This window comes from Poecilia reticulata, chromosome 1 (assembly GCF_904066995.2).
Source record: "Poecilia reticulata chromosome 1, P_reticulata-male-v2, whole genome shotgun sequence".
Taxonomy (NCBI): domain Eukaryota; kingdom Metazoa; phylum Chordata; class Actinopteri; order Cyprinodontiformes; family Poeciliidae; genus Poecilia; species Poecilia reticulata.
In genome coordinates, this window is record NC_088830.1 from 23,824,933 (window position 1) to 23,850,719 (window position 25,787).

The 25,787-nt window shown below is 38.0% G+C and overlaps 4 protein-coding genes across 5 annotated transcripts; 1 reads left to right on the forward strand and 3 right to left on the reverse strand.

Moving 5' to 3' along the window:
• The first annotated feature begins 3,767 nt into the window (after positions 1–3,767).
• On the forward strand, positions 3,768–5,502 carry LOC103468348 (sialidase-2-like). The gene is made up of 2 exons (XM_008415373.3): positions 3,768–4,034; positions 4,149–5,502. Exons 1-2 carry the CDS (start codon positions 3,843–3,845, stop codon positions 5,124–5,126), a joined length of 1,170 nt encoding a protein of 389 aa, XP_008413595.1. The 5' UTR covers positions 3,768–3,842; the 3' UTR covers positions 5,127–5,502.
• Positions 5,503–9,712: 4,210 nt separating this feature from the next.
• Positions 9,713–10,896, reverse strand: LOC103469592 (forkhead box protein D3-A-like). Its single transcript, XM_008417369.3, has one exon. It carries the CDS (start codon positions 10,755–10,757, stop codon positions 9,849–9,851), a length of 909 nt encoding a protein of 302 aa, XP_008415591.2. The 5' UTR covers positions 10,758–10,896; the 3' UTR covers positions 9,713–9,848.
• A 1,786-nt stretch (positions 10,897–12,682) lies between these two features.
• Positions 12,683–18,175, reverse strand: zglp1 (zinc finger GATA like protein 1). The gene is made up of 5 exons (XM_008415387.3): positions 17,994–18,175; positions 15,080–16,426; positions 14,872–14,984; positions 13,729–13,822; positions 12,683–13,520 (listed from the first exon to the last, which is right to left on the reverse strand). Exons 2-5 carry the CDS (start codon positions 16,411–16,413, stop codon positions 13,388–13,390), a joined length of 1,674 nt encoding a protein of 557 aa, XP_008413609.1. The 5' UTR covers positions 16,414–16,426; positions 17,994–18,175; the 3' UTR covers positions 12,683–13,387.
• Positions 18,176–18,321: 146 nt separating this feature from the next.
• fdx2 (ferredoxin 2) lies at positions 18,322–21,248 on the reverse strand. Of its 2 annotated transcripts, XM_081609638.1 has the most exons (6): positions 21,030–21,248; positions 20,659–20,710; positions 20,090–20,167; positions 19,524–19,630; positions 19,368–19,455; positions 18,322–19,295 (listed from the first exon to the last, which is right to left on the reverse strand). In XM_081609638.1, exons 1-6 carry the CDS (start codon positions 21,214–21,216, stop codon positions 19,139–19,141), a joined length of 669 nt encoding a protein of 222 aa, XP_081465764.1. In that variant the 5' UTR covers positions 21,217–21,248; the 3' UTR covers positions 18,322–19,138. The 2 variants fall into 2 exon arrangements, with proteins under 2 accessions (XP_081465764.1, XP_008413583.1); XM_008415361.2 differs by lacking the exon at positions 20,090–20,167 and having other exon boundaries at positions 21,030–21,246.
• Between the last annotated feature and the right edge of the window lie 4,539 nt (positions 21,249–25,787).

Here is a 25,787-nt window from a genome sequence, read left to right on the forward strand (position 1 = left end):
AAAATCATGGATGTAAAATCTTCCCAGGGATAAAAAAAAATAATAATAAATAAACTGATCTACAAGAACAGTTTGTTGACAGAGGAGGATATTTCTTATTGCTCTGAGGTTTCCCATAGTTTTCTTCTGATTCGTTGATCAGTTTTTATGATGGCTCCTCCCCCAGAAGCAGCTGGTTGTCAGGGAAACCAAGTTCTGTGACTTCTGACACACGCAGAACCAGAACCAGAAAGTAGTGCCCAATCAAATGGAATGTTTTTGTTTACACCAGGTTCTTTCTTACATTTCTTTAAAGCTTAGCATCAGCATTAACTGTCTTTAAGTGTGTCACCTTGATCCGAATCAAAACTGGAAGGGCTCCAGAAATCTCTAAAGCCAGAACCAAAAAAGAATCGTAATGCTCGTTGTGTGTACGACATTGATTAACCGGTTCTTATACTTTAATTTCTTCCTTCTCTTTAAATTTCTCTCAAAATTTTTCTCTCAGACTTACATTAGGATCCCCTTCAGCTTAGATTGATTGATTTAGAAGCATTAAGTAGTTAAATGCACGTATATTGTGCAACTGGTCACTTTTTAGCGACGAGATATTTTTTTTATAAAGGAAGTTGTGAAGTTTTATACATCTGCTTCAGAACTTCTAAAAAAGTGTATTTTTTTAGCTATTTTTGTTTTTATTTTTTGCGGTTCTATATAACAATTCAGAACTCATCATATAATCAAACCTGCCTCGGGATTACTACACAGCTGCTCTTTAGAGCATCATTAGCTTCAATTCAGGTACCAAATAAAGCTTCTTTGTTGCTTCACTAACTGTAACATTGCAAGATAATGTTTCCAGCCTGTTGTCTGCAATAATGCTCAGCCGGGGGGTCATAATGACATGACTTTCCATAAGTCTTCAACCCTTCAGGAACTAAAACCAGTGTAACGTGTGTTGTCAGAATGAACCAACAAAGCAGGGGGTCACTTGAAAAGAAGAAGAAGAAAAAAAAAAAGTCAAAGAACTCTCAAATGACCTGAGAAAGGAGCAAGCGAGGGTGAAGGAGAGCTTGTTTTATTGAGAGCTGAGCGGCGAGCAGGGTGGTCCTAACCAGAAGGGAAGGTTGTCAACACAACAGCACAAAACAAGCAAGTCATCGCTCTCTCACTTTCCTAACTGCTTGCCCTCCCTCTAAAGCAGTGCACTGCAAAACTCCTATAGTGAGTTCATTCATTCAGCTGATCAATGTAAGCATATATATCACTTAATGTTATTTACCTTTAAATTCGTGGCTTTTATTGGTTTGTGTAGTGGTAGTTGTTTTCCTATCTAAGCATGTTATTAAGGAGGTAAAAACATTGTGTCATTAAGTTCTCTCCCTGGTTAGGTTTTTGGATGGGGTCTGTGTTGGTGAACAGATCCAGATGCCTACACCTAATATTCCGTTACACGTGGTGCCGATTTCAGTTCTGACACCCTCATCAAACTGGATCAGCCCCATCCCTAACATATGATGTTGCCCTCTAAAATGTTCTTGGCACAGTAAAAGTAGTGAGTATCAATAAAAATATAAATGTACCTGTTACACTTACCTTTCCATGTTAGCCCTGATCTGATAAGTGATTTTCAAAATCTATACTCTGTTCTAAATGTATTTTCTACTTAAAACGTAGTTTTTACGACTTTAAAGCTCTTAAGTCAAGTCTAAAGTTAAAATAGACGTTTAATGAAATGTTTAGCCCAGAGCCAAGTAATGACTTATGATGAACGTCCTTCCTCTCCTTTCCCTGGCTTTTCTCTCAGGCACCTGTCATGTATAAGAGTATTAGAGACAGAAGTGGATACAAAGCAATAGATTGAAGGAAGGAGAACAAGAAGAAAAATTTAAAAAAAAGATAGAGGGGAGGAAAACAGGGTAACTTATGATATCTGTGGCATGGTAACAGTCAGCGATGGTTTTTGATATGGTTTATGTCGGCAGTTGCCCAGGGCAGCATTGGAAAGGGGAAAGGTGGTCAAGATCTTATATTATTTTATCCCGTCTTATCTTATCCGATCTCATCAGTTGGCAAAGCTAAACAAGTTTGCTACTACTTGTATGGAATAAGTTTCCCTTGCTTGCTGCAGAGTACTGGGAGAGTAGGTTACCTGCTTTCTTCTGAAAACAAACAAACTTAACAAAAAAAGCAAACAAACAAACTGATAATTGTTTGCATTTTAATTGGTTGGGGGCTGACAGAAAGAGGGGCTTGACCAGGATATGATTCCTTGAATATCCACCACTGGTCCATGCATGCTACTGATTAGGCGTTCATGGTAGGTTGCTAAAACAAATCTTTGGAATTTCGTTCAAGTTATTTTCCAGCTGATACAACTGGTGTAAAGAACTTAAATATAGTTTTGATGTGTCCTAGTTTTCATAAAAATTACATACAAAATATTATTGTGATATGCCAAAGAGTGCTCATTATTTGTTACAAGTGTACATTCATCATGATCAAGCTAATGATGATCATGATGAATGTGACAAGTGTATCATTTTTGGATTTTAATAATTTTTTTAGACTATTCATTTCCCAGGGTGTTATCACTATGTTTGGAAGGATTTGTTTGGCTATTGGACTAGCCAAAACTCAAAACAAAGAGGAAGTCCCAGCAAAGGACCATACGGAAATTAGTTTGTGCTTAAGAAAAGCCTGAAAGGACCATAATAGAAGAACAAAATCAAAAACAAATTACCAGTACTGGTTAAATTTACAACCTATGACTTATGACTCATCCAACATGGAAAATTTTAAATCAGCGCTGGGAAAAAAAAGAAACAAAAGAAATGACGAGTATTGGATGGATAGTTAAGAAGAAAATAAAAGAACTTCAAATGGATAGTTTAGAAATTAGTCAAACAACACCTAAATCAGTTATACCACCCGGGATTTTACCAGAGGCAATAGTGGATATGACATTAATGGAAAAGAAAAAAAAGACAAATCTCATTATAGATCATCATTCAGTAGAATTATATTTAAATGTTTACCATCAATGTGTTCAAATCTACAGTAGTAATATCATGTGTTGTACTGGAATGTAACTTAAAAATAGAAAAACGAATCAGCAATGGACTGTTGTATAAAGGTGAGATTTTGGCAGTATTGTTTACTATAAAATAAGAAAACATTAAACCATTAAAAACAATAGTTTGTTCAGATTCAAGCTCTGCATTAAAATATCATTCATATTAGTAGGTCAGACATTTTACTAGAAATATTCCTTTCATTATTTAAAGTACAGAATATTTAACAGCAACATTTGGGTGGTTACCAGCATGTTGGAGTAAAAGTAAATGAGATGGTAGATAAGATAGCAAAAAAGACCATTCAAATTCCCATTAGCTTTATAGTTAAGTCGAGCAAATCTGAGGAAAACAGCATTTTAAAAGAAAAAGTGGTGAAAGAACGGCAAGAAAAGTGGAATAAAGAAAAAAAAGAAGAAGATGGTTTTATAAAATTTAAAACGTAGTAGGAGAAATAAGGACTGGAAAAAGAGGAAAAATAAGCAAGATTTAGATTTTGACAAACATTGCTTAAGGAAAACGTTAGAAATTGAATAAGAACTTAGGTGGCAAATATACAAATCATTCGATTTTTAAAGAAAACTAAATTGTTTCATAAAATGTGATTATATATAGTAGTTATGTGTTTATATTAAGACAGACGAAGATGTTCAGATACAGAGAGGTCATCCTGAACCATGCTCCAGTAGGTGGCGGTAGTACCAGACGTTTCTTGCCAATCGCCAATAAAACGCAGGAAGAAGAAGACCGACACGTCACTACTCGGTACAGACCGTTAACTTTCCAGCAATGGACAGGTTACATAATGATCCACAATCGTCCTGTAAACCCAAGGTTTACAGGATTCCTGCTCTTTTGTCCGTGGGAGAAACTCTTCTGACCTTTGCTGAGCGAAGAACAGAAAAAGCCGATCATATGGCGGAGGAGCTGGCTATGAAAAAGGGAGCGCTACAGAGAGAAACCAACAGGGTTACAGTTGAGGTATCCGCCCCTCCAGTTAACTGTTTAATTGGTGCACAGCTTCTCATTTTACATTTTTTTCTGTCGAGCACACCGTCTCTTATACTTAATCCCTCTGCATATCCTGTTTTGCAGTGGACTGAGCAGAAAATAGTGGAAGAAGCGTACATTGATGGCTACCGCACCATGAACCCCTGTCCGGTGTACGACAGGACAAACAGGAAGCTCTTCTTGTTTTTCATCTGCGTAGAAGGAAACTGCACAGAATGGTGGCAAATTGGCAATTACTGCAACAAAACCCGGCTCTGCTACGTCACCAGTGATGATCTTGGAGAAACCTGGAGTGGACTAACTGATCTGACTGAACATCTGCGTAGTGACTGGGTGACCTTTGCAATTGGGCCAGGTCATGGTCTTCAAACAGAGAGTGGTAGATTGATGATTCCAGCTTATGCTTACATCGGTGTAAAACCTGTTAAGCCTACTCCACATGCTGTCTCCCTGTTTAGCGACGATTCTGGGGTAAACTGGCAGTTTGGCACTTTGTTTGAAAGACAATCAATAGAGTGTCAAATGGCTGAGGTTTGTGATGCGAATGGCAGATACATCTATTGCAATGCCCGCAGTAGCGAAGGGCACCGGGTGGAAGCTTCCAGTGACAGCAAAGGACAAATGTTTGCTATACACAGTGACCAAAAGCTTGTGGAAACAGGTTGTGGCTGTCAGGGAAGTGTGGTCTCCTTCCCAGCCCAAAACAAAGACTCGGCAGCAGCAGGCGATGCAATCCACTGGCTTTTATACACACACCCAAGCCATAAAAGAAAACGACTTGATTTGGGTGTGTTTCTGAACAAATTCCCATCCGATCCAAATGCATGGAGTGAACCCTGGATCCTTTACAGGGGCCCCAGTGGTTACTCTGACCTTGCTTACCTTGGTGATGGCTGGTTTGCCTGTTTGTTTGAATGTGGGAAGGAAAAGGAAACTGAGCAGATTGCTTTAAAAATTTTCAACTTAAATGAAATGGAGGGAGACGCACAAGAAAGTCACACCTCCACATCGCAGCAACCCACTAAGCCCATCGGGAGTGAAATAATTACTTGCTTTGCCTAATCGAGTGAAAATCCTATACCTCAGTTTTGACAAATGGACCATTTTTGAAAGGTTGACCAAAAATCTTTAATGATAAATGATATGATTTCAGTTTACATGAAACAATTGTCTACATGAATTTTTTTTTCTTGTAGCTTGTATTGAGCATGAGGTGTGTTTCCAACATTAACATTTTTAACATTAATTCTTAGTACTTTTCTGGCATTGACAAAATATAGTGTAATCTTTTTTGTCATCTTTATCTACTGTCTTCTGTAATCTTTTTGATTATATTTCCTTAGCATAGCTAAAATGTTAAAAAGTGCATTAAATTCCTATGAGGCAATGTTATTTGCAATTTCTAATCTTTAGTCAATAAAACTTTTATTGAACTGTTGAGGATTTTTCTTGAAAACACAACGTTAACACACGCGACAAACTGAAGGCCCGGGGGCCAAATTTGGCCTGCCTGAGCTTTTTATATGGCCCTTAGACAAACCTTGTTTGATGTAAAATGTGTTTACCCTCCTTGAAAGGTTATGCAACAGGAGGGGCAGATGTCCTAAACAGACATCACAAGGAAAGAGCATCATGTGGTAATTATTAAAGCAACATCTCATAAAGGTAAAGCTACAACACAAATGGCTCTTCCAAACAGACAATGACCCCAATCAGTGTGCCAAATTAATAAGTGGCTGAAGGACAAACAAGTCGATGTTTTGAACATCACACATATATCCCATTATTCTGGCTACCCTAATTGATCTAAAACAGGTGAGGTTTGGTCTGATTTAATAGACAGGGAAAAACAAGGTTTACTTCATTTCACGAAAATACCCGTCTTTGAATGTTTCCAATTTAATTCAGCATTACTATACGCAGATTACATGTTCTCCAGCCTGTAAAAAAATGTATTTTCACTGAAAATGAATAAGGTGACTGGAAGCTAGAGCTGGATCCTTCCATGACTTCCAGAGGAAGCCAACATCTGCAAAAGACAATGCAGCTGGAAAAATTGGCCTCCTGTCTTTAGCTTGTATTACATATTAGATGTATTATTAACAGTGAATCACTCCCAGAAAGTGTTCTGCATTTATGACTGGCAGTCTTGCACTCCCGCATGGAAATAGTTAGCAGGATGCCGTTTATGGATCTCACAGATGACAGAAAACCTGAGTTTTTGAAGGGCAAAGTAATTTAGGGCTATTAGCAATGCAGCAAAACAATCTAAATGGGAGCCAATGAGAGGCAACTGGGGTAGTGTTTTAGTGTGTTTTTATTCTCTACATAAACCTGCAGATTTTTGATGACAGTTACTGAACATGTGTTTATCGTTTATCTGTCAAGACCACATTACACAATGAAAAGACACCAGATGATGGTTTACATTGCAAAGTAAGTATTTTCCTCTGGAACAATGATCCAGTCTCCATTATTGTGTGGCTAGAAGTCCTCATTACATACATTCTATGTTCTCTGTGGTATTTTGCAGCTAAATATTGTTTTTTTTTTTTTGTTTTTTTTTAAATTGTTGGATTTATGCTTAAATTATGAATATTTTAGTTTGCCGACACTACATGTCACGAGGCATTAAGTGGCACTGAATTCCTCTTCTTTAGAAATAGATCACATCAAATTACAAACTGAATTTTCTTGTTAGCACTGGAAAAACCAACGTGTCATTTAATATGTTTTAAAGTTGTTTTGTTTCGTCTGCTGCTGTACCATGAATATCTGAGGAACTTTGACGAGGTTCAAACTGATGACCAATAAGTGTTTGGATCATCTCTAAAACAGCTGCTTTTGTAGGCTTTGGTGTTTGGGGTACATTTAAATTCCTGTCATAAACTTTGAAATGACAATGACACCGTCCACAGAGAACCAAATTTTAGATCAGCATGGACTTACTCGATACCGACCAAGAAGGATGGTCCTAAGATTTGACTGCATGAATGAGCTAAATGCATCCTGGAGAAAGACTGAAGTTTTTAGTCACAATGACAGAACGTATTTTTGAAAAATCAAATTTAGACTTTCAGAGCACGGTTGTGGTAGCATAATGATGTGGGATGGCATAGTTGTCATTGGTACAGACACATTTCACATTTTGACAACCAAAGTCTGAAAATGTGGCATCCAGTTCCCTGATTAAATCAGTTTGTTGAATAATTTAGCAATTTTCATCATTTTTGGTGAATTTCTCCACCAGCTTTGAGCAACTATATAAACTATGAAGATCAATTTTCATGTTATTCTCCATAACTTTCTCCCTGCTGTGTTTCTTGATCTTCATGAAGTTGTTTGTTGACCAACTTTCTGGAATAAACCTCAACAGAGCAGGGATTAAATTACCCACAGATCAACTCTACTTACTTATTAGATTACTTCTGAAGATATTTGATACTTTTAATACAGTTAATGCTTTATTCAATTTAGAGGTAAAAGAATGAAAGGAGGACAATGCAAATACCACAGCCATATATATATATATATACACACACACACACACACACACACACTATAAAATGTAATAATACAAGCTAAATGCTATTACACATGACAAACTACTTCTAAATAATTTTTATAGTTGGTACACAAACAATAGCTTAATGTTATTCAACTGTTGGCTGCCGCTACTTTTGGAGACATGCAATTATGCCATCCATCCATTTTCTTTACACCCTTGTCCCTTAGTGGGGTCGGGAGGGTTGCTGGTCATGCGGTTATGCATAATTACAATTTGCGAGTTGTTCCCAAATCTTTGGCTTACTCAGGAAAGTCTGCATCCAACAGTCGCTTCAGCACGACGGAGTTTTTCCAAACTGAAATTGATTAAAATTTACCCAAGTTCTCCACTGGCACAGGAACGACTCAGTGGCCTTGTACTTATTAGCACCAACCACACAGTTGGCCATGATATCTCTTAAAATGATGTCATTAATTACTTTGCTTCCAGCCCTGACAAATTCACATCCCTGTTCTCAGATTTTTAATAAACAATTTGAAAACAAAGTATAAACATGTTCCTTCATTTTATGTGCTTTTCTCTTTGGGTCTATTACAAAAATCCTAGTTTAGGTTTAAAGGAATTTTTTAATTTAATCAAAGTGTTTTTTTTTTGTTTTTTTTTTTCTGAGTGGGGGTTATATTAAGATTTTAAAGTGGCGCAGCAAGAGCTTTGACATGAATCTGACACAAAATATGTGCAGGGAGCCAAAGATTAGGATGATTGCTCGGAGGCCTCCGACCTCAGAATCTGTGAACTCATCACCAAACATGAACAAAATACCAAAAAAAAAGAAGAGTAAGGACAACAAAAACGTTTCCATTGATTACTGAGAAGGGTAGAAATATTTTTTGACAAGCCATATTTTAAAAATAAAATATAAATTACATTTCTTATTTGATTTGAAATCAGTACTCATTTCATAATGGGTCTACTTTTTGAAAGACGTCTGCCTCATTCCCTATCAGAATCAGACATCTTAATTAAAATAAATAAAAATTAAACAAATAAATCCAAATTTACCAGGCGTATAAAACATTTTGGACTTAAGTGGGTTTTGACAGGTCATGCTAAAGGCCTCTTGGGGACCTTAATGCCCCTTAAAATAGGACAATACATAGGTTTAGATGTCACATAATAAAACTCTAAATGCCCACAGCAATTTTTCTTGTACATTTCACTTTGGAAGAGTTCATATTTCCTTTTTTTTTTGCAAATGAAACATATAGGGGAACAATGTTTAGCTGCAGATGTCCATCCTCCCACTTACACTCATGTAATTTGCACGTCCTACCTTCAATATCTGCCTCAGAGCTTAAAACAAAAACAGTAATGTATAAATATTTCAGAAGAATCAATATGAGGTAGATATTTTAGACAATGCCTTCCTCTACAATTCCACTCTTGCTTGCAGCACAGCTGGTTAATACAAGGCTAGGGTAAATAAAACAAAAAGTGTTTTTCGGTTTGATGTTATCAATATTTTCCTCTATATTTTATGTAAACACATTTCAAGTGTAAGAATAGTAAACGTTACTTTAAGGCAAATGCATTAAAATATGGAATGGATCTCCCCAACTCTAAAGTCTGATTAAATCTTATAGCCTTTGGTGCATTTATCAGTTTGGTATAATTTTTGATTTTGCAACGAACAAGTTACAGATTAGTCCGTTTCCACATTGCAATCAAACTGCAGTACACAGTGTCGTTTGAAAATGTGATATCACCTACCGATGATTTGATCGGTGATAGTCACCACTTCTTACATTTAAATTTGTGTCATGTTTGAAAAAGGCCCAAACACCCAAAAATAAATTCAACTTGTAGTCTAAAATGATATAAAAACAGTTTTATATATCGTTACTTTAGTCCGCCGTAAATGTAATGAATGATTATGTGTCGCATGTTTTGCCCTAAATTATTTTTTTTCATCGAAAATATGCGTCTCTTTGATTCCTGAATACTGTCTGATCATTATTGGTTTTTTATTGCTTTTGTTGTCTCAGTTTTTCTTAAATATTTTTAAACTTGACTTTTCCACATTTGAAAAAAAAATGGCATAGATTATAATTGTTTGATTAATTCAAACTGACACTATTAGTTTATAATTAAACATATTTATTTAAACCAGCACTAAATGTGAGACAGTCATTTTTTATAAGCACGTCCTGTTGGACTGAGAAGCATATGTACCGTTTTGCCGTCTGGATGTTTGCAGTTCAAATAAATGCAATATTTTAGATCAAGCAGGGCGAAACTTTCAAGGGGAAAACTGGCATCTGAGAAGCTGGATAGGACGGTAATCCGTGCAGCGAGGCGGAAGGAAGGACAAGATTTGGAGCTATTGGGAATCCTGAGTTCCAGTGTTCAAACGTGAGCAGAGGATTCCCGGAGAGGAGCGAGGAGAGCGCTGGGATCATGCAGCCCGCAGGTGGCAACCCGGGACAAACTTGAAGTCGTACCCGGCCTCCCGAGCCCGCTTGGAGGCTTGAATCGGGACAGTGGAGTCCGGAGCCAAACGGCGACCCCGCAGCCGGGCTGCGTCGATCCTGCGCCCTGTGCTCCTTGAGCGCTCCCAGAAACAGCTGCTGCCGCTTGAAACGTTTCCTCCTGCGAAGAAAGCTCCCGTTTGCGAACATGTCGGCCGACATGGGATCCAGCGTCCAATAGTTCCCCTTGCCAGGATTCCCGGGCTCCCGTGGCATTTTCACGAAGCAGTCATTTAACGACAGGTTGTGGCGGATGGAGTTCTGCCACGCCGGGAACCTCTCCCGATAATAGGCGAAGCGCTGAAGGATGAAGTGACAGATCTCACTGAGGGTCAGCCTCTTCTTCGGACTCTGGAGGATCGCCATGGTGATGAGAGCGATGTAAGAGAACGGAGGCTTAGAGGCGGATCTCCTGCTCTGACCGTCCTGTTTGGGGACAGCAGCAGCAGAGGACGCGGATTTCTCACTGAACACAGAAAACTCCGCGTCTTCACAGTCGCTCTGACCCTCCACGTCAATGTCCGTCTCATCCATGGGTCTGGGGTCCAGCGTCATGGTCCAGAGGGTAGCCAATGGAGAGACTTCGGCCCCAACAGGGGAAATCAGAGCCTGTCTAATGGGAAGGACCCCCTGCTCCCTTTTCATTAACAAAAACATAAACCATCTGACTGCATCTAAGTGCAGCCTCCCACTCTAAACATCCTCCTCCTTTGCCCCCTGCAGACTCGACCCAAAATGCTAACATCAAACAAAGTGCCTTCTATTTGCCAGCAAAATATTAACTAAATCACGTCCAAGTTTACAAGCCACTGCTGCTAAACTTTTGCATAGAAATGGAACGATCTTTATGTTAAACTTAAACATAATTGTTCACAGGAATGCTTTTACAGCTTTTTATAAACACAATTTCAGTGCTCTTTGTTAGACTTTGGTTATTTCCATTTTAACAATAAAATGATTTAGCAAGAATTACAACTTGCATGCTCTTTACAAAGTTTCATCAGATCAATGAGAGAAGAGCTGGCCTCAGGTCTAGCCTTGTTCAGATTAAACTTATCCCTGTTTTTTTTAATTGTCAGGTTTTCGTCCTGTATTTAACTTTATCCATTTTCCCATCCTCTTGAACAAACTTACTGGAACCTGATAAAAACAATTCCCACAGCATAATGCTGGCACCTCCGTATTCAGTATGGCGTGTAGTAGGGCTGTAGCGATACACTAATCTCATGATATAATACGATGTGCGATATTCTGCTCATATGATATGATATCACAATATTCAGCAAACAATACGATTCTATACATTTTAAAGATTTTCTGAAAGATTTTAGAGGGACAGAGTGATTTTGGTGACATTTTGTGACTGTTCCATAGACTTGGATTGAACTTATTGCACACTGATCACTCAAGACCCATTGGCAACATTTAATGCTGGTGTAATAAATGTTTTTGTCATGCATTTGGTTTGTTTAATGTTAAAATGTTAATTTAAACAATTGTGTATTTGGTTATGCAAAAAAGGAACCTTTTCTTGTCTTATTCATTTATTAGATACTGTAATTTATCTATTTCCTTTCATTATTTGATTAATTGTAACTGGTTGTTTCATTACATGTCATTTTTAATGTACACATGCAACTGGGTAAAAAATGTCATGTGTGACAGCTGTCATTTAATTCATGTGGATTTGACATAAAACTCAAAGTAGGATTTAATGTATCGATACTTGCAAATGAAAAAAAAAATTGATACTTTGAGGGAAAAAAATATTGATAAAAATCACAACCCCAGCATGTAGGGTAAGCTTTCCAGCATGCATAGGTTTTTGCATTTAAAGGAAAATGTTCAGCTTTGGTCTCATTTGGTCAGTACAATGGATTGTATTGAATTTTATTTAAGGTTTAATGCAAGAAGTTGAATACAAATGCATGCCGCACTTTTTGGTGGTTTAACACATAAAATCCCAGAGAACATAGAAGTTTTTGTAGATTGTGCAACAAAATGTGAAAAAAGTTTAAGGGGACGGAATACTTTTTCAAGGCGATGTAAACATGATCACTCGAGTCCCTTTTGGCATTAATTAAAATCAAAAGTTTATCTTTGAAAATAACATGCATACACAAACCTGTCCTTCATTAGTGTGTTTGTTATAACTTGCATTTACCGTTCCATTTAATTGACGGCAACAGGTGAGTTTCAAAATGTTTTTTATAGGAAATCTGAGAGGACACGTGAAATTTATGAAGCTGCTGTTTGTTTTATGTTCTTGGCTTTCACAGTGCTCATTTCCACCAGTGTTTCTCCTTCCTAAATGTTTTGGCACATGGTGAGAGAGGAAACCGTTGGAGACGTAATCCATTTTGATATAATAGCTGCGTTGTATCAATTTGTTTGAGGCCACCCACTTGGACGGCTGGGGGAAAACTGTGGGAAGCCTCATTATGGAGAATTTGTTACCTCCAATGTAATCTGTGCACCTCTCTAAAACCGTTATTTTATGCTGTAATCCCTGTAATTATCACAGTGGATTTATGTCAGCTGTACAGATTTTATTTACACACATGAAAGAAGTGGAAAACATATCAGATGTTTCTTTTTGAATTTACTACAGACCAAAGCCCACGCAAATACACAAAATAACTGCTTGTTTTTTCTCAGAGGCAACAGAAAGTGCACCACTTCAGCCTTCCAAATGTATTTTGCCAACAAGTACAACCAACAAATACAACAAGACAAAATAAAATGTAAATTGTGCATGTTTACCCACCGTGTTTAGCAGACAGAGTCACTGTCAGGGTCGAAGGCAATAAATTGTTTTTGAAGTTAATATCAGCAAATATTACCATTAAATACTGGAGCCACCCGGCATAACTGATAGTCATTACACGGAAAAGCTAAGTTAAATGACAAGATATCAACAATAATAAAGGTAAACTTTCTGCAATCTTTCAGCGTCCTGTTTTTGAGGCTACATGACGTACAGCTTGTCCACAAAATCTTCAATCTCCACATAAGTAAATGTTTCTATCCACACACACAAAACGCTGTCTAAACACCATCACACTTGATGCATAGAAATTAAGATGCACAAACTGGCATCAATTCTTCACTTTATGCTCTGACAACAATTGTAGAGCATTTTACAACTCTTTTCAAACTTTTTTCTTTTTTTTTTTGCATCGCTACCTGCGCTTAACTGTAAACAAGTAAACAAAGAAGCAGCTCTGACCTCGTTTGTTCCTAGCTTTGCCAAGAATACACATAAAAAACCGGCATGTGTGTGCAGCCTAAGAGGGATGTTTCCGCTGAGCTGAGGTGAGTTTCACCAAGTTTCCACACCTGATGCAGAGTGAGCTGGAGTTGCCCTCTTTCCGGGGAATATGCCAGCATTTGACACAGCGGACTCGGTATTTCTTATACCTTCAAAAAAAAAAAAAAAAAAAAAAAAGAGACAAAAAAAATGTACTTTTATTTTTAGCCCTTCCACAAAGTAAATTTGTCTTACAAGATGTACATTCATTCAAAATATCTATGATTAGCCTTGATATTAAGAGAATATTATTTGAAGAACCGAACCCCCCCCCAAAAAAAAACATTAGAAATTACAGTAAGCCGACTTTAAATCTACCTTATTCCACAAGCATTACAGAGAGGAGTCCCATCCTCTGCGTCCCTCCACATGGGGGTCTTCCTGGTGCAGCAGGATGCGCAGATTTTTCCTTCTGATGACACAGAATTACAGCAAAATCAGTTTTGTATCACAGAAGTCAAAAATTGATCATCATCAAGCATTAGTCTCAATCTAAAGTAATACTTGTAATACCACTGAACATTTTGGGATTTCTTTGTCTCATTAATGACCAATAAGTTGATTCTGACATGAAAGCATTCATATAACTATGAACTTAAAGAGTATGAAGTCCTAAAATAAATACTAGTAAAATGTAAGTTGTGAATACTTAAAAAAAAAAAAAAAAAAAAAAAAAGTTTGAAATTAAATTGTAAATGCATTTTGAATTTCACCCTCCAAAAGATGTCTGGGAAAGTGTGCAGACCAACATATGAAATGAAAGGAATATTTGAAAGAAAAACAAATTCTTTTCACTCACAACAATAGTAAAAAGATGCGCCTTTTCACTGTGATGCGTATGATTATGATTCACACAAGCATTACATGGTTACAGACAATTACCGACAATTTGTACTAATTTTCTAAAGTATTCATTAATACAAGTAATTTCAGTCATGATTCTATTTTTACCGATAATCCCAAAATATTTACTCAGACTAATGGTGAAAGATGGTGGTCTAGTCACGCCCTCTGGTGGAGATATGGACATTCCACATATTACCTACTTTAGTATTAAACTGGTATGTCTGCCTAAGACATGGGTGGGTTTTTTTTTTTAAACATCCATGTCCTGCATGTAGATTATATAAAATCTACGTGCAGGACGTAGATTTTAGGTTCAGTAAATATAAAGCTATTTGATATGTTCTTCCATGCTTATATTGGAATACTCTTCAAAACTTTCACATAACCTTCAGCATTTTCTTTTTCTTTTTAAATGCCAAATTAATCGGTTGGATAAAAACAATTTTAATGTGTTTTAATTTGGATGTGTTAAACTACTAAACAGATTAAAATCAAAATTGGCAGTCCTCCTAGTGTAGATTGGCTTGAGCCAGTATACGCCTGGTCAGTGGATTATTAGGGATCTCCAATAATAGTAAATATTACAAAATGTTTTGCATTTCAGGTTTTACTTACTATTGATATTAGTTGTGTGGTCATTCTCCTCATCTGAACTGCTGGTTTTAGCCAATTTCTGCAATGCCCGTGTCCTCAGCTTTGGTTTCCTCACACTTTTGCAGAGCTTCTTGCTGTGACAGACAGTGTTGCCGACTGTTACGTCAATCATCTCAAATTAAAACACTTCGAAAATGTTATCACTAAAATGCGCCGAAGCCATTTTCACCTGTACTTTGAAGTAATGAGAAGCCGACTCTGTTGCCTGTTGTCATCCAGCTCTGTGTCTATCCTGAAAGTTACGCCCTGGAAGTCTGGGTCCTGACCATCAGCGCTGCGAGAGGGGTGAGGCTGTTTCCGTCGGGTCTTGGTTCTACATTTGTTGGTAGAAAGCTGATCTTTTTCATCATTGCTCACCTTCCAAATATCTGTTGCATATGACACGGTACAGCTAGAGACAGTTGAATAGTCAGCTACGGGGTGGCTTTCTTCCTGGGGAACATGACAGCATTCAGTTTTTGATGCTGAGAATTGATCATATTGTCCCGATTGCGGTGAGAGCAAACCTGCACTGGTAGGAGGTAGCTGGGTGTTACATGGTTTCTCTGTAGACAAAGTAAAATTTGCATTGAGGTCTAGTGTTAGCCCTGGTTGTGGCACCTCTGTGCACTCCATATAGGTTGAACTGAAAGTAATCTGGGCAGTAGAACATACACTGGAGATTTGTGCTTGCTGCAAAGCATTTTCAGGAAACAATGCATTCAAATGATCGTTTTCAGTATGAAACCAGTCCTTCTTGCACTCCTGGATCAATGATTGCCGTTTGCCAACACTTGGCTTCTCACTGTAACTGTGCAGAGGCTGCAAAGTTACTGCTGAGCTGCATTCACACAACGCTACAGCATGAGCAGCCGTTTTCTCAGCAGAGTGTATCTGCAGGCTACAGCCCTCACCAGAATCTTCTTCAACTTCTTCAGAGCTACCCATTTTCAAATCCACCACAGACGCTGGAGATATCCGTCTCTCACAGAGTTGAAGTGACAGCCCTGAAGTGCCCTCAAGACTGTCTTCTGTATTTCCCCCCTTTGTTACGCCTGGCGATGCAGTTGCAAATTTGGCATTCGAGTGACTGACTCTTGAAGATGATCCTAAACTGAGGCCCGCATCCTCAGCATCTTTATCATGAAGTAGTCTTTCACAGTGCAGGTTGATTAGACTCAGCACTTTCCAGGGGCTGTTTGGTATCATGCAACACAAACTGTGTCGGTGAGAACTGCAAGAGGATTGGAATAAATGTTCATCCCCGTCTTTTACTCCTGAAGGATCCTCCAAAGGGTTGGAAGTAGCTCGCTCTTCCTTTTCAGTTATGCAACTATTACCATCTGATGCCTCAGTAGGTTTTTTGGAAGCAGGATTTGTGTCAAACAAACTTTTGTGGATTGGTGTTGCAAGCTTCGAAACTTCATGAAAGAGGTAGAAGAGGGCCGAATGTGAATCATTGTGTTCTGCTTTGCTTTGGTTGTCCTGGATAAATGCAGCTTCTGTCCTTGGCGCTGTGCTCATGCTAAGCCACTGTCTGCAAAATGATCCAAACAAGCAGATAAATTAAGGGTATCACGTACCAGCTGAATTGAAACATCTTTAATAAAAGCTACAGCTGGCCTGCTCCAAGTCTAACCCAATCTATTTCTAGAAAGTGGCCGTCAGCTGAACTATAGATCTATAAACGATACAATTTGCCGTGTCATTCTGTGCTTAACCTCAGCTCTTTAATGGAAAATCCCATTTTAAGAAGCAACTGATGTGACTAACGCAATGTACGTTTTTTTTATGGAATCCAAATACTTTACTACTTACACACACACACACACACACACACACACACACACACACACACACACACACACACACACACACACACACCCTCCGTCACAATGAAACATTCTAGGTTTTCAAAAAAAAAAAAAACTTACACATTCTGCAAAATCTACACTAGTCTTCTGTAAGATAGCTATATACATTGATGTTCTGCAAAAGCATAAAAAAACCTTTTCTTTTCTATATAATCCATTACATTTACACACAACACACCCCTCACATCCAATGATGTCCAGTGTGCTGCACAGCTATCACATCACTCAGTAGCATACCAGCAGCACCCATAGTTGCCCATTTTTTAATTGACTTAGTCATACAACATTTTAAGTTTTAATCCATAATTTCTTCCACAAATTAACTCCACAAACCACTATGCAGATAGATAGATAGATAGATAGATAGATAGATAGATAGATAGATAGATAGATAGATAGATAGATAGATAGATAGATAGATAGATAGATAGATAGATAGATAGATAGATAGATAGATAGATAGAATCACATCAAGAAACGACAACTATACAAAAACGCGGAAATTCTGATACGAGTTCAGATTGCACGTTCAGATTCAGGCAAGCCGAGCAAAGATTTGAAGTTTCTAGCACTACTTCTCTCTAAAAATGTCAACTCAAGGCTTTTACACATAACTGAGGTTCTTGTTTCCATTTGACGTTTGACAGCGGACAACATAAACTGTGGAGTTCACAACATTTTGAGTAAATACATCACTTTTAAACAGCTTAGTTGGGCTAAGAGGAATTGTTTTTTTTACGTGTATAATTCCTAGCAAGGTAAAGAAAATAACGCAAACACATGATTGACGTCCTAAAACTTGATCTCATTTAATAAAATGTAACTTTTTTTTAACTCACCAGAAAGAATGTAATCATTTTTGGAATCTTTGGTCTCGTTTTAAGTCGTTATAGAACGAAAAGGTTGCACTTTCTGCGTTCTAGAACGTCGAAGGCTTTTCGCGGCCATCTGAAGTACTGTCGCGAGCGCATAAGCTCAGCGGCTTACATCAATAGAATGGTCGTTGTCATGGAATCAAACACATTCAAGCCACAAATCCTATTTTCTGGCGGATCAGACTGCGAATTAAAACGTTTAGATCTGAAGATTTGACATAATACGATATGAATTCAACTGGCGTTGGACGGGTGTCAGAAGGATGTTTGCACGAATATTTCCCACAACAAAACTCACAAACAGCTAACTAAGGACATTGAATTCGCATACTAGCTAATCGCTTTTGAAACTCACCGTGGATCACACAAATCCCTTTAAAATGTTGAGAAATGCAAGTTCCTGAATTTGTTTCGAACTCAACCTGATAGCTATGAGTTGGGGTTTGGGTCAGCCTCGAGGCCACACAGGTGTTTTTGGTTTACTAGATTGCACCTGCACCGTATAAAAATGCTGATCGGGGCTAGGCTCCAATACTTTACCTGACGCTGCCTTGAAAACAGGCGTAGTTGCAGAGTGAGCAATGGCCGCTTGTTAGCCTTGGATTAAACTAGTTTCTTTTTGTTTTTTTTTTAAGGCAGACGGATGATTTTAAGCATTTATTTAAATAATGCACTGCTTACAATTGAGTTTCTGAGTGGATTTTATTGCACAGTCTGAACATTTTAACAAAAAGAAAAATCCTATTTGTGCGTATGTTGGACAATTACAGTAGACTTGAGTAAACTCCCACAATGTTATCCATCTTGGAACACCTGAAATTAATCAATTATTTAGACTCAAATCCAATCCATCTGCTTGTGTTGAAATGCTTAAACAAATGAGTATTAAGTATCAGCATCATTCTGGAATTCAAACATCAAGTACACTTACATGGCTTTTCTGTCAGTCTTGAGCCAAACAGCAAGGAAACCCTTCCATGTGTGACGTATGGCTAATTTCATAAAGCACGGTAACATAAAAGGAAGTCCAATGCATAGTAGAAAGTGTGACAATTAAGATCAGACGAGACTGGTCAGAAAAATAATCACTTTGTAATATTTGTGCGTATATAAGCTGTAAAAAGGAATGTGCTGTTCACCAGCAAAGACACCGACTCTGCTTAAACTGATATTGGAGCAGTGAGCAGTCTGTAACATTGAATGAAATCTTAAAATGGCCAGAGAACGTTTTACTTCAATAAATACATCATCAGTTGAACCACCCCAGTTTCTTTTGCATGTAACCTTTAAGATCACCAGATTTTCTTAGTCTTCGACTCAATCTCATGTAAAATCTGTCCTGACGTTGCATAAACAACTGGAAATGTCAGTAAGACGCTCTCAGAGCTGCTGTTCCAGCTCTTCAGTCACCCCAGTTGCTCAACCAGAACACGGTGTTTGACTCATAGCACCACCCTCTTTCTTTATTCAGTCCCCCCTCTTCCTCCTCTGCTTCTCTGCTCAATGAGGTTTGGGAACATGGCCGTCCACATAGAAGTTCCTGGTGACTTTGGGCAAAGTGAGCTCAATGCCGTCAAGATCCGGGGTGAGAATGATCTGACATCCCAGGCGGGAATTCTCCTGAAGCATGGGTGCCATGTCGAGCATGTCATCCTCCCTGGGGACCGAAACATGTGTCAACTTTTACCGAGATCCAGAGCACACAGGAAAGAATCAGCTGCAAACGTACTTCTCTTCAGGTTCTGGAAGTTTGTCGAGATGGGAAGAGTTCACATAGACGTGGCATGTTGAGCAGGCCAGCGATGCCTCACAGGCTCCTACAGGAAACATAAAGGGATCCAATTATTCCAGCATCATACGTTCGTTAAGCTGCATCCGCCCTCACCTTCGAGGTCAATTCCATGTTTATGAGCCAAATACAGGACGTTGTCCCCAACTTTGGCCTTAACTGGGATTCTTTTGCCAGAGCGGTCAATATATACTACGTTGACCCTGGAGGTTAGAAACGATAACATTAATGAACAAAAAACAGATTTTAAGTATACTTTTCAACTCAGTACCTTGCAAAAGTATTCATTTGTGTCATTTGTATTCAGCCCAATTTTAGGCAAAACTCTGAACTTTTGCTTCAAGTATTTTGGGGATTTCAGCTTTTAGCTCTAGCTCTCTCTTCCCAATATTTTTGACTTACCTCCCTGTCCTTGCATCACATCATCATGTTTTAAGGCAGGGCGCAGCGCATTCAGGACGAGGTGCGTTTTTGGTTTTCCGCCACATATAGCATTTTGCATGAAGGGCGAACAGTTCAGTTTTGGTCTAAAACTGACCTGCAAGCCAAACTTTGTAGACATTGTCTTCAGAAGACAATTAGTTGCTCTAGGTTTTAGTTTTGGATATCAGCTGACTTTTTTGTTTAAAAAATAATGAATAATGAATAAAAGAAAAACATACACCTGCGATGGACTGGCGACCTGTACAGGGTGTACCCCGCCTCTCGCCGTTGACAGCTGGAGATAGTGGGCACCCCTCCTGACCCCAGTGGGATAAGGGTGTAAGAAAATGGATGGATGGAAAATCATACATGCCTTTCACTTCCAAATTACTCAAATTTGCATTACTTTATGACATGGAATGGTGTGAATACTTTTGTAGGGCTTCCATGTTTGTGTTTACATAGGCTTCCATGACCCATATAAACATAAAACATTTATCATAAAGACTTTTTTAAATTGAATCATGTCCACACAAATACTGATAATGCTTATCTAAAATGTTGACCGTTATCACTGAAGCAATGGAGAATTTGCAGGTAACAGTCAGTGTCTGAAAAACTAAAGTATTTTGTCTTTGATAAACCAAGACTGTGAACTAAAGTAAATAATAAAACAAAAAAAAAATAGAATTTAACCAGTTCAAAATAGAACATTTTCAACGTTTAAGTGGGGATTTTTATTTCTATTATTGATTAGTCCCGGTTCATAGTTGTGTATAACTCCACAATAAAAGCCCTTTGAACTTACACATCATCTGGGTCCTCTGTGTTGGAGCTGCCCTCTTCTGCTTGGGAGAGACCTTTGGAAAGAGAAACAGTAACTTCAGGAATCACGTAACTGTTTCATATCAGTCAAATACAAAGAGGGGAATCTACAACTTGTTACACAGATGTTGCAGAAGTCTCATAACAACTCCAACAGGGAAAAAGTTACACAAGAGCTTTTAAACAATGTTTGGTTTGAAATATAAATTGCAAGCCAAACTTTGCAGGCATTATGAACAGAGCAGTATTCGTAAGATAGGTTACTATTTATTAGATGTCTTATAAAAACAGTTAATCTTCACGAATGCATCCTAAAAAATATGCTAAACACTGCTAGCAAGCTACACCACTCACATATACTGGTCTGTAAATGCCTATTTATCGTCCGGAGACTATCAAACGACCCCCTCCTCTGAGAGCCGGCGGTGTTGTCGACGCAGCCCTTCAGTCTGTACAAAGGGCATGACCGACAGTCCGGGATAACTCTGGAGAACCGCAAAGTCAGTCCCATGCTCGACCTGGCTGCAGCGGCCGCCGCCATGACGCTGTTTTGGTCACATGGCCAAAATCAACCAATAGGAAAAGAAGGAAGCCAAGCGGTCGCTTTCTGCTGTGAAGCGCTTTTCTGACAGCAGAGGGCGCTACTGAACCACTGTCAAAACAGGAACTTGAGGTATTTGAAATGTTCAATTTCATTTTATTTTATTAGATCGAGCAGTGTTAATTGATAAGTGGAAGGAAAGCAGTAATTGGTTTTTAAAAGCTGATTGGTGTGGCGTGAATTTGTATTTGATTCAATACTTGGCAGAATCAACTTTTCCTGCAAGTTTTTTGGGGGCACGTCACAGCTGAAAACACATCTAAACACTCACAATCTTACAAACTTTTGTTTGCAAAGTAGCTTAAGCTTATTCAGACTGAATGGTTCATCAATTTTAAAATCATTACGGATTCTACATGAAATTTATGTCCTGACCTCACCATGTCTATTTTAAGACATATTTATTCTTTGATCTGAACCATTCCAGTGAAGGCCAGGCTGCACATCTGGGTCATTTGCCTTAGGTTTCCTGTCTGTTTGTCTGCCTGCCTGTTCCCACATCCCCTCAGCATGATGCTGCCCCCACTGTGCTACCCAGAGAGCTCAGAATGATAGTTTTCATCCACACATAGTCTTCTGTGTTTGGACCAAAAGTTTAGCTTTAATCTGAACTTTATCTACCTGCTGTTGTGTCTTCACATAATGTGTAAAAGAAAAAATAAACTTTTGACAGGACTTTTTATGGCTCTCTTTCAAAGGTGTCTTTACTTCTCTGAACACTACTGCTGTTCCCATGGCTTTTGTAGGTTTGCAGTTGTGCCACATTATTTTAGATGATGGATTAAACCATACTTCCAAAGAAACCAGAAATAATGTTTTATAACAACACCCTGCGTTACACTTTTCCACACCTTCACCCTGACCTGTTTCTGTGTTTTGTTTTCTTTTGTTATTTTCTTTGCCTAGATGTGATGCTGTTTCTTCACTAATCCTATTTATCTGCCTCTGAGCGCTTCACAGAACATATATTGCAGGTATCATTTTCCTGCCATTCCACAATTATGGGCTGTTTCGATTTTACTAAGTGACTTTTGAACACAATTGGTACAACATGATTTTGCTTAGCCATCTCTGATTAAAATAGGGTGAATATGAAGATTTTGATTTGTAAAACATGGTTCCCATGAGCGTCCTCTTCACATTTATATAAGATATTAAATTGGTCAATATTAAAATACATTGAAGTTTGTGTTCGTAATGTGACAAGATGGTGCTCAATATAAACAAGGCACTGTACTGAGATGGTATATTTGTACTTATCACACATGTCAAATAATTTATAGCAGTTTTTATCTGTAAAATTGTTGGTGATGAAAAGGTGCTCAGAGTGAATGACGGCAGGTTTGAGCTTTTAGCCTTCTTGTAGGTTTCTTTTACAACAAACCTGCAAAAACCAAAGATACGACTTTCAACTCTGACTATCTGTCGCGTCTTGTCTCAAAGTGCAGAACGATGAAGCTTGTCATTGCAAAAGGTTATAATTATGATTCATCAGTCATAACATCACTTTGCCTGTGGCAAAGTGATGATAATTTTTTTAATTTGATTATTACAAAATTCTTACAATTATATCTTCTTTAGCTATTTTATTATTAAGAACCACTTATGTGAACTATATCTTCTGTGCTCTTGACACCAACTTGACACCGTAAATGTAAGCAGCTAACTGGGTGTGAAATGCACAGAGGCATCAAAGCCACAACAGTTTCGAGTCAAGTGTGTCTGAGGGGAAAGTGAAAGTGGAAAAAGACAAAAAGAGAGTTTGAATGTGGAAATGTAATTTTCTTTTACTTAATCACGAACAACCGCATTTGACACGTACCAAAAATTAGTTATAATTAATAGGAAAGCAGCGTTAATTTCTCTTTGTTGGGAAAGAGATTTACTACCCTGTGACGCTTGTTATGCTGGAGACAATTTCAGCAGTTAAGAATACACATAAACAGATAATGTATTCAAACACACTAAAGTAGTACTTTGAAATTAATGTTCTTAAGAATACTTACACTGGTGACATATGTTATTTGCATAGTAGCAGCTTTGACTTGTCTAAACCTGTTAAATGTTTTCCCAGTGCGAAGAAAAAAGTTTGTGGTCTCAGTTCATTATTTCACTACTTCAGAGCTGATTAACATTTTTTTATGTGAATAGAGAGCAGATAATACAAGTTTATTCCTCTTTCTGCTCCTTTTCATTCGTGATTTATTTTAGTTGTTGCACAATAAAATGTAACAAATGACTGCATATGGATTCCCTTGTATTATTGAGTGGATAATTTAAAGCATAAAATGAAGTGAAGATGAAACTACTCCATCCAGTCCACAGTGCCTTCCAAACAAAAGTATTCACTACCCCTAACTTAAAAAAATAAAAAACAAAAAATTTCACATTTTCTAAAATTAATAAAGTCTAAGGAGATTGGAGTTGTACATGACAATCCAATGCAATGGAATTGTCTTAAAAGGAGTCATAGTTTTTATTTTATTTCATTTTATTTTTATTCATATTTGTGAGGAGAAAAACTAATAGTTGTTCTGTCAATAGATGTGAATCTCTTGGCTTCTTGGCTACTTCTGTGATTACTGCACTTCTTTTCTTTTTTTTAATTACAAATTGAAAGAGTTCTGAAACAAATTGATTTTGCAGGATTTTATTTAGTGATATCAGAGTAAACGGGGACTTAAAACAATTGCACAGTATAGCATCAAGATTTTTGTTTCTAAAATGCGTCACGTTTCTTTTACTTCACTGACACAAGCTGCTCTTTGTTGGTTCATCATCAAGAATCTCAATAAAATGCATCAAGATTTGTGGTTGCAGCAGCGTGACAAAATGTTAAATACTTCTAAAATATTCTGTACAGATACTTAAACATCGTGTTGAAATGCAGAATTACTTTGACATTTCTGTTCAAAATGGCTTAACATCTTGTTTGAATAACTGCCCCATATTTGCATCCTCGACTTGTCCAAACTTGTGAAAGATTTCCATCATGTTGAGAGAAAGGTTTTCACTTCTGTTCATTCATCATTCGCTTTTCTATTATTTGTAGGTCAGATGACTCAAAATAGAAGTCTCCCATTCAATCAAAAGAAGAAAAAAAAAACTGTACAGGCCACTCTTATGCCACAGTGAGTGATTTCATGTCGTGTCCTGTCTGTTTCTTAGCTGTAGTTTAGGGAGAGTAAGACCACTGATGTGTTAAGACAAATAAGTGATGTTATGACTGGAGACAGGTAAAGAGCTCCGGCTCTTTCATGCCTCCCTGTCCTTAGGAAACAAGGGAAGTTGCTTTGAAAAAAATTAACTAAACTGTGCCAATCATATAAAACCCTTAATAAGGGAGAAATTTGTTTATGTTTGAGAGGCAATTCTTCAGCTTGGCTGACTCCTAATAAACCTGTGACCTCATACTCATGGATTCCCCCTAAGATTTAGCTTTCCCTTCATATTTCTATGTAATTATCTCACAATGAACTTTGCTTAGTGGGATCCGTAGTCATAAAGCAAGTTGTAAGCTGTGTACACACCTCCCATCTGGAACTAGCTGCAGGGGGTTCCTCCCATGTAGGTGATCATAAATAAAAAGCAAAATGGGTCACTTTGTCAAATTTTTCACTTTATGGTGGAGCCAACTTGGAGTGAAACTGACTGGCATATAAATTCATCCACTTTATAGACTGTAAATCCACATAATGAAACACTATCAGACTTTTATGTTAGTACGTTTTCTAACAGCCCGCACATCTGAACGGTGTTATTGTCTAGGGATATTTATCTGTGTGTGAATTCAGGGGGTTTTAACGTTTAATTGGGCCCTGGATGCAGTTATATGTGTGACTGGGATACAAAGTGGCCTTTAGCTGCTCCTTAGACTCTCCCTTTATTCCCTGATGACTATGCAGAACAAAAACATATGCACCCTCCTGAGACCCTCCGTAGGAAAGCTGTGCAATTTATTTTGCTGTCCTCACCGGCAATGCTTGGACATTTTCTCATTGATATAATGAGCTTGGTGACCCTCTGGAGACCATGTGCATACACGCGTGTTTCCAAAGTCAGATAACGTATGGAAAGTACGGCATTTCCCCGTCTGTCCATTGGGTGCTTTCAATCACTCCTGTCAGCACGGCCATTGTTGTTGTTGTTTTTAGCTAGCTTTACTTTTGCACTCACAACAGCACATTTGGTTCATTTACCTTTTCCTGTCATGATCCATTTATGCTTTGAATTTGCATTTTGTATTATTCTTTTTTTTTTTTAATCATGTTTGTTGTGCTTCTTGTTAGATGGTTCACTGATCTGTGTTTTCCCTGTGCATTTAGTTTTTTCAATAAGTTTTTCCTCAGTCTGCCAGTCCCTGCCCAGCTGCAGTTAAACTCACCCATTTCTCGCTCCAGGAAACTTTATTTTTTGTGTTGTTTTTTTTTTTACCATACTGGTCATGTTGTCTCTTTGCCACTGCTGGTTTCCACTCTGTAGTTGTAAGTAGTGATTTTATTTCTTTTATA